We start from the raw sequence: 8,551 nt of genomic DNA, 5'->3' as shown, positions 1-8,551 counted from the left end.
TTCGCCCACCCCGTTCCCCGTGGTTCCCCCCCCACCCTCCCATCCCAATGGTTCCGTCCACGCTCCCCCCCGCCCCCAATGGTTCCGCCCCCGATGGTTCCGCCCCCAGCTCTGGTTGGCCCCGCCCACAGCGCCCTCGTCCCGTCCCCCCCCCCCAACTCCCCGCCGCCGCCGGAAGTGACGCCGCTTCCGCCTCCGCCGCAGGCCGGGCCCGAGGCGGGGCGGCGCGGGGGCCGCCATGTCGACGTCGCTGGGCTCCAACACGTACAACCGGCAGAACTGGGAGGACGCCGTGAGGGCCGCGACCCCGGGGGGGCTCCGGGGGCTGGGGGGGGGCCGGGGCCGGGCCCGTTGTGAGAGCCCGGGGTGGGGCCGGGGCGGTGGAGCCGCCCTGAGCGCGGCGGGGGTGAGGGGGGTGGGGGGCAACAAGGGCCGCGCTGTGCCTGAAATGGGGAGGGCGGCTGGGAGCGGCGGGGCGGGGCGGGCAAAAGCAAGGAGCGACGGGCACCCCGTCGGGAGGGAAGGAGGGAAAAAAGAGGAAAAGGGCGAAAAAGGGGCAGAACAAATCAAAGGCCGGTCAGATAAAAGCGCGTTTGTAGGGCGTGGTAACGGGCGTCGCGGAGGGCGGGATCCCGCGTGCTCAGCCCGCGAGGAGCTGGGAGGAATCAAGGGTCAGGCCCGAGGGGACGTGCGGCTGTCGTACGCTGCGACTGCTGCGCCTCTCGCCCTTGCGATGGCGAATAAACTAGCCCCGCAGCTCGCCGCCCCGAGGGAGTCCCCGGGATGCTCCTCACAAGTGAAATGGGGAGCAGCCAGCGTGCCGCGGGTCTTTCACCAGAGGGGCTCGGGTGGGGGCTCGTGGCTGGCCCAGGGGCTCTTCCCGAGGGAGGCCTTTCTGTGTCCTCCCAGCACCCGGGTGGGTTACGGTCAGGTGCGTTAGTACAGGAGGTGATTCAAGTGCTGCCGTGGTGATTTCATTGCTAATTCCACTTTTTCTTTCTTCCCGCTCCATTCAGGACTTCCCTATTCTGTGCCAGACATGTCTTGGAGAGAACCCGTACATCCGCATGGTACGTGCCTGCGTGACCGCGCAGCCCTGTGCTGGGTGATGGACGCCTGCCCTGGGACTCCTCGGTTCTGAGGCATAAAACAAGCTGGGATACAGGGGGTGCTGAGCGGTGTGCGCGCTCCCCATTAGCTGGTTGTGCACAGCAGGGTTTGGTTCGTACCTCTGTTGGTGTGTCATGTCAGGGCGGCAGGCACAGGGTGTAGGAATAAGCTAGGCAAAAAGGAGAGGAAGATGGCAGCCTGACGCCCAGATGGCAGGAAACACCAGAAAACAAAGCCTCGGTGCCGGGAAATTGTGCGCTGTGGGGAGCGGGGAGCTGCTGGAGCGTTAAATAGGTCAGCGCAGTTTGTGATGTGCAGGATATGTACCCCTGACAATAAGCTACGGCAGCCTTAGTAAGGCATCCTGGCAGTAATTTAAATCCTTGTTTGTTGACCTTGGTTCTGGCCGTTCAGGATGAGTCAGGCCGTGCTGTGCCGCTTTTCTCTGTGCTCAGTCCAGGTACCGAGGGTGAATGTTTGGATCCTCTCCTTCACGTTTTCTTTCCACAAATTTTGCTGAGAGCTATTACCGTGTTTTTAAGAAACATAATTTTATTGCTGATAGAAGCGAAGTTTCAGAAACGGTTTGTTTTCGTGTACTCGGTTTATGTGATTACATCACCTTGGTTTGAAAAATAACTATTAACATTCCGTTTCATTTGCACCTCTCCGAGTACATGGAGTGAGGCTCATCATACTTCGTTTAAATGAGTGATTCTAAAATGGGTTGAGAGTTCCTTAGGATTATTTTTGTCCTGTTCACCAACCAAGGAAGATTCCACTTAAGCACAAAACACGGGGGTGGGTGAGCCTAGGTGCAGTATGTAAGGAAGAGGACGCTGTGCCGTAACTGTGACGTGTTTGTTGTCAAGTTAATGATATTCTGCGTTTTCTTTTTTGATTTTGATTATGTTTCAGACCAAAGAGAAGTATGGAAAGGAATGCAAGGTATGTTTGTTGTCTTTTGAAGCACGTCTAGGAGCGATACGTTCCAATGTTATAAAATATCTGCTGCCTTCAGGAAAGCGCTTATCTGGGCTAACATCTTAACGCGTACGTAACTGCCTAGCGCTTCAGGTCGGTCAGCAGTCCGCTTTGTTAGATGCTTGTTCTTGTAACAGTAAAATTGTTGGTCAGACAGACCTAGGGTTTGCTCGTCTTTATCAGAATCTTTAGGTTTTGCTGATATCATCGTACTTTAAATAAAGGTATTGCGACATTCAAGATGTTCAGTACTTTCTGTTGCAAGTTTCTTTTTATTGTTAAACGGTGAATAAATAACTGGAGTTTAGGGTTTGCTGTGAACATGTTATTCTTGGCCAGCTAGAGATTACTGTTAGAAATAACCCAGGTTTATTTCTGAGAGGGACAGAAGTATTTAATGTTGTCATGACTTGAGGGAAGTTAAGGTCCGTCCCTGCTTCTTTTATCAGTTGTCACCTGAGGTGGGGAGAAGGTTTGTGGTGAAATCGTGCTTTCCTTCCTCAAACTGTGCGTGCATCAGATGCAGATGCATCTTTCCTGCGGATAACAGAGGGCGGTGGTTTTTATCTGGACCAAAGGTCCTGTAGCCTCTCACTGGGCTTGCTGCTATTTCGTTGACTGCTCAATTTACAAATAATTGCCAATTTGTCTTTAATAACGCAAGACCCTGAACGGTAAGTTCAGTGCTTTGTGATTCAGTTGCTGACTTTCTGCCTTTCAGATTTGTGCCAGGCCCTTCACAGTGTTCCGCTGGTGCCCTGGTGTTCGTATGCGTTTCAAGAAAACCGAAGTGTGCCAGACGTGCAGCAAGCTGAAGAACGTCTGTCAAACCTGCCTGCTTGACCTGGAGTATGGTGCGTACCAAAAAGCATTAACTAAGAGAAGAAGCAGTTCTGCTTGCCTCTGGAATGAAAGTTGGTGAAATGGCTTTAAATGTGTGCATGAAATTGGCGTGGTTGTCTGTCTGCGGACAGACTTGGAGAAGAACAAGTCTCGACGATCAGGTCTCCCAAGATTCAGGGACGGCTTGGTGTACCTGGGCGGTGGAGAAGTTATCTCTGGCTACTGCAGGGTGCGAGAACTATTTTTTGTTCTTTCGGTTTGTGCTTCCTAGGGATGTTTTGCTTGTTCAATTCTAGGTTTGCCTATCCAAGTCCGGGATGCAGGACTCTCCCTTAAGGACGAAATGCCTAAATCTGATGTCAATAAAGAGTATTACACCCAGAACATGGAACGTGAGGTAAGAAAGTGTAGTTTAATCGTGCTCTGTTTGTGTGGATGTGTACAAGGGAGGGAAGGGGCCAAATGCACTTTCTCTGAAAAAGAATGACCCAAGTCATCTTAAAATCATGTGCTTCCTTTGATTCTTTGCATTATTTTCCAGTACTTTTATATCATACAACATGTAATATCGTAACAGCTCTCAGCAAATCATTTGCATTTTAACTTCTGCGTAGATAGCCAACTCTGACGGCACCAGACCAGTGGGCGCGCTAGGAAAAGCTACTTCCACCAGTGACATGCTGCTGAAGCTGGCTCGGACCACGCCTTACTACAAACGTAACCGTCCTCACATCTGTTCCTTCTGGGTAAAAGGAGAGTGCAAGCGAGGAGAAGAGTGTCCTTACAGGTACACATACGTTTCCAACACTTAATTTGTTCCCTGTGGCCGGATACGTTTTCCCCCTCGGGACTGAGGAACAGGAAATGTTGCAGTGGGGAGGAGACACGATGCAGTGACTGGGGTCAGTGTGAAACCTGAAGTGAGCCGGCGTGCAGCACCACTGAATGGATCTTTGTTGTGACAGGCTCGGTGCTGAGGCATTCGCTGCGTGGTTTTGTAGTGTTTGCCCAAAGCAGCGAGTGCAGCTCTTGTCTTGCGTAGTTCATTTCTTCCCTTCGTGGCGTCAGTCCCCTCCGTCAGAGGTCTTTGGATCTGAACAAGAGGCCGTTTGAAATCCAGCTCTTGTGTGTTGTGGTACTGAGTGCTCGGCAGGCAGAAGTGCCATTCGTTCAGAGCTGAAGGCAGCCCTGCCTGTAGCACGTTGTTAGCCGCAGTCTAAGTTCTTGGGGCTTTTTGTTGCCTTTTGGCCTGTTCGTGTGAACAAAGTTATAAACAACCAGACTGTCCTTAGAGGGGAAAGGAGCAGTTGTAGTCCCTTTAACCCGATGCAGCTGTGACTGGCGTTATGAAACGCTTTGTTTGCTGAACCTTAGACATGAGAAACCGACAGATCCGGATGATCCCCTGGCTGATCAGAACATCAAAGATCGTTACTACGGAATTAACGATCCTGTGGCTGATAAGCTGCTGAAACGAGCATCGACCATGCCTCGACTGGACCCTCCTGATGACAAGACCATTACTACGCTGTATGTTGGAGGGCTTGGAGATACGATCACTGAATCAGATCTCAGGTGTGTTGGTGCAGCTGTGTTGCGCTTGCCTTTGTAGTTGGTGCTTTGGTTACTGCTCATCTTCAAGGGAGGGAATCTGTCTTACAAGGAAAAAAAAATACCGGCTTCCAGTGTTCCTTAATGGGGAACTGGTTGGTGGGCAGGTACAGAGGAGTGCCAGCTTGTTGGAGAACAGATAAACAGGCGTGCTTCAAATGCTTTGATTAAGAGAGAATTCTTACAGATGAGTCATTCTTCGGAGCTCTTGGGGGTACTGTTATGCTTTTTACAACAAGGTCCCATACCTTCTGTCTAGCTAGCTGCCGAGAAAAGCTGCTGCAGTGATTTTATTGCTGCATAATGGCACACAGGAGCCAAGAGACTTGATTTGTAGTGGTTGTTCTGAAGTGGTGACGGGGAAGAGAAAGGATGCGATCATATCTGTTTCATCACATAAAATCTTACCCTGCGGCTAGGAGGAGCGGGATTTCATATGCACGTTTTTCCACACAGAAATCACTTCTACCAGTTTGGGGAAATTCGGACGATAACTGTGGTGCAGAGACAGCAGTGTGCTTTCATCCAGTTTGCCACCCGGCAAGCTGCAGAAGTGGCTGCTGAGAAATCCTTCAACAAACTCATCGTCAACGGCCGCCGGCTCAATGTCAAATGGGGCAGGTGAGTGGGGTGGGTGGCATGCACACACGGAACCTCTTTCTCAGATGCCCTGTCAGTACTGTCTTCAGGGGCTCGATTCTTAAATGGAGTTCATTTTTTGTGGGTCTTCGTTCAGTTTATGCAGCCCTGAGGAGCTGGATTGGATGTTAAGCTGAAGTAGGCAATGAGTCGATACACAGTTGGGGTTCTCTTGCAGTCTCTTTTTCTTCCAGTAGTGGGATCTGGGTTGGATGTGGCACAAATTGTGTAAGGGTTGTGTTAGTTGAGGGTCGTGGATGAGTTTCATAGTTCTGCTTCAATTCAGCTCTTGTGAACGTTATTTGCATACTTTGTATCAGCTGTCTTTGGGAGTGACTTTTTCATCCTTGGCCTGAAGCAACGGGTCTAGATTAGATAATGTGGAACACAGCAGTATAAATATCTGTTTGTTCTGCCTTTTCTTATCCTTGTTCTCAAATTTTTGTCTGTTCTTTAGGTCTCAGGCAGCAAGAGGAAAAGAGAAGGACAAAGAAGGTACTACAGAGTCTGGGATAAAGCTGGAACCAGTTCCAGGGCTTCCCGGAGGTAAGGGAGTAGTTTTCTGCTCTGAAGCATTTCATGCTGACCTGCTTCCACGAGAAAGGCTGGAGTTCAACCTCCGAGAACATTTTAAGTTCAGGACACCAGAGGCACTGGTGAGCCCAGAGCAGTTCCTGACTGTGGGTTTGCAGCAGATAAAACCTGGCACGGGAAACGAGCTTTGTCTAGAAGCAAATTCTTGCTGAAAAGAAAGGTTGTCATGTGATGAGTGAAAAGTTAAAGCTGAATTAATTAACGTTACTCGGGTCCAAGGTACTGGCAACCCACGCTGTTCAAGTCTTGGTTAACGTTTTGTAATTCATTGAGTGTTGTGTGAAGGAAAAAGCCAAGCTGGTTTCTGATGGAGTAAAATGGGGAGCGTTCCACAGGTTGGTGCAGTCCTACCTCTTGCTCCACCTCGACTGTGTGATAGTAGCAGCAGTTTGCCCTTGTGGAAGAATTGGTTGTGCCTCCTCCTTGGAGGCAGATGTGTCTGCATTTCTTGACTGAGAGATCAGATTTTCCATAACCACAGTATGGTTTTGTTTCTTTTCCTGCAGCTCTCCCACCTCCTCCAGCTGCAGAAGAGGAGGCTTCTGCAAATTACTTCAACCTACCTCCGAGTGGCCCCCCAGCTGTGGTTAACATTGCCTTGCCACCACCTCCTGGCATTGCTCCGCCACCACCTCCAGGTACTTGTTTTTCCTCTTTGACTGAGGGTTTCTAAATTGGTGTTCCAGCGCAGCGGGCTGGAGGTCTGCTCCTCCTTGCTCAGCTTAACTGTAGCACCGATGGATACCCTGTATTGATTTTCCTGATGAGACGGTCTGAAACGATGATATAAGAGGAGCTGTCAGCACAGTTTGATTAAACTGAGCTGCCTGTTGTGGTAGGTAATTCACTTGCAAATGTTGAGGCACGTTGGAGATCCCTGTTACGGGTATTCAGACCTACCTGGGGCATTTGCTGGCTGCGTAAATGCTGCACTGACCTGAACTTCAGAGGGTATTTCCGCAGCTGGTTGAACGCAAGCCTGCGTTTGTGTACATGCATCTGTCTGAAGGTCTTTTTGTGGGATGTCAGACTCTTTGGTTGCTCCACAGCTGAGTAGAAATGACTTAGATTGGCATTACAGACACCCATGGCAGTCCCCCACCAGCTTTTATCTGTGACTAGGAATGCGTGTTGGGTAAGGATTGCTCCCAGTTTTACTGGGAAGAGGGGAAGGAATTTGAGGAATCGCGGGAGATGGGCACCTCTCTGAGGTGCAGCTGGTGGCCAAGCGTTCTCCGTTGGCGGTTTCAAACAGCAGTACCCGCGTTGTTTGTTCTCTTGCTGTGTCTGAACGTGACAACTCTTTCTGCAGGTTTTGGACCACACATGTTCCACGCCATGGGGCCACCGCCTCCCTTCATGAGAGCGCCAGGCCCCATTCACTACCCGTCTCAAGATCCCCAGAGGATGGGCGCCCACGCGGGAAAGCACAGCAGCCCCTAGCACATCGTGTCACCCTCGTCGTCTAAGTAAATGTTATTTTCTAGTTACCATGGTAGTGCCGTATGTTGAGCTGTGGGTGAGCTAGAGAAGCCTTATTTCCCTGCTTGCAGACGCTGGGCAAGCTGAGCTCTGTGTCACCGTTAGCTATCGGATCGCTGATACAGCCCAGGTCTTTCGTTTAGTATCGGGGGGTGGGGGGCAGACAAGAAGGGCTGTCAGGGGGGTCTGTGGATCAGGTGTACCAGAATTACAGTGCTCGTAGTGTATCCCATTTGCACACTTTTGAAATAAACTTCTGGAAAAACAAAAACCAAACCCTCTTCAAGCCCGTTTGATATCCTCAGGCTGAGCACTGTGGACTATTTAAGTGTAACGAGAGACTTCTCTGTGTCAAGTCGCCAATGACTTGTTACTCTAATGACGTATTAATCTTGTAGTATCGAGCCAGGACTGAATAAGAGCAGAAAAACAAGCTTGTCACGTGTGCCAAACACATGGCTTTACCTTACCAGCGCCACAGAATTTTTTTCCCCTACTTTTTAAAAACTTTTAACAGAAGGAAACTTTCTGGTGCTTCACTTCTAATCCCGCGTGTCCCGAGCAAGAAAAGTTGGGTTGTGCAAGCAGCCCCCTGGTGATGCAGGCGTGACCTGGAGTGACAGGTTAGCAGTTCTCACCCGGTGACGCTCCCCAGAAGGTGCTCGTGTGCCCCCCTGCAGCTGTCAGCAGCACAGTACAGCTGCAGACTCGTCCTGCGTATTTACAGGACACGATCAGGGCTTTCAAGGCGTTTGGATACGGTCTCTTCTTAAACTCTGAGATGGATCCAACATCTTTCTGATTTAATAAGACGTGAAACTTTTCTTTCTGTGCTCCAACTATAGCATTTGTCTAGGAGCAACCGCATGGAGCCTGCCGTTGAATAAGGTGTATGGGCACGTGGCCAGAGGATTTTAAGATACCTGTATGTCTGCTGCTTTCACGTAACTGATCTGTGGGCATCTTTCTGTAAAGCAAAACACGGTGGGACCTGTTCTGAAGACTCCTTTGCTTGTTTGAAAAAAATACATTAAATACATGAGTTTTTCAACACTTTGCTTAGACCCCGCTTCCTGGAGCAGGGCGTCTGAGGGCTTTGATTGATTCGGCTGCTGCCAAAGCCGGGGCGAGGAGTGGGCTGTGACAGTGGGTCCGGTTCTGGTTCCTTGCGCTGACCTGCGCGATGCCAGCGGGTCCCACCGGTGCTGCCACCAAGGGCGTGTGTGCTGCTGCCAGTGCTGGCGTGGCACCAGGGGCACGGCTGCAGCACAAGCTGGCCTTCCCTGGA

The 8,551-nt window shown here is 50.7% G+C and overlaps 1 protein-coding gene across 4 annotated transcripts; it reads left to right on the top strand.

The window, feature by feature from the left end:
- Nucleotides 1-164: 164 nt before the first annotated feature.
- On the top strand, nt 165-8,314 carry RBM22 (RNA binding motif protein 22). 4 transcript variants are annotated; one of them, XM_035559729.1, is made up of 11 exons: nt 165-292; nt 1,017-1,070; nt 2,029-2,058; nt 2,816-2,948; nt 3,234-3,334; nt 3,552-3,724; nt 4,312-4,512; nt 5,005-5,169; nt 5,645-5,733; nt 6,288-6,419; nt 7,094-8,314. In XM_035559729.1, the coding sequence occupies exons 1-11, from the start codon at nt 239-241 to the stop codon at nt 7,222-7,224; spliced, it is 1,263 nt and encodes a 420-aa protein (XP_035415622.1). In that variant the 5' UTR covers nt 165-238; the 3' UTR covers nt 7,225-8,314. The 4 variants fall into 4 exon arrangements, with proteins under 4 accessions (XP_035415622.1, XP_035415623.1, XP_035415621.1 ...); XM_035559728.2 differs by lacking the exon at nt 165-292 and adding an exon at nt 719-931; XM_035559730.1 differs by lacking the exon at nt 2,029-2,058 and having other exon boundaries at nt 208-292.
- Nucleotides 8,315-8,551: the final 237 nt, after the last annotated feature.

The sequence above is a fragment of the Cygnus atratus genome, chromosome 14 (genome assembly GCF_013377495.2).
Source record: "Cygnus atratus isolate AKBS03 ecotype Queensland, Australia chromosome 14, CAtr_DNAZoo_HiC_assembly, whole genome shotgun sequence".
In the NCBI taxonomy this organism is placed as follows: domain Eukaryota; kingdom Metazoa; phylum Chordata; class Aves; order Anseriformes; family Anatidae; genus Cygnus; species Cygnus atratus.
Note: the sequence above shows the minus strand (reverse complement) of the source record. Positions and strands in the feature narration are given on the sequence as shown.

Bases quoted from the DNA above. Each gene is read 5' to 3' on its own strand.
- RBM22 (XM_035559728.2), top strand. From the start codon at position 734: ATGGCGAATAAACTAGCCCCGCAGCTCGCCGCCCCGAGGGAGTCCCCG. The intron at 3,335-3,551 runs GTAAGAAAGTGT...ACTTCTGCGTAG, and splicing joins CCCAGAACATGGAACGTGAG to ATAGCCAACTCTGACGGCAC. The intron at 5,170-5,644 runs GTGAGTGGGGTG...TCTGTTCTTTAG, and splicing joins CTCAATGTCAAATGGGGCAG to GTCTCAGGCAGCAAGAGGAA.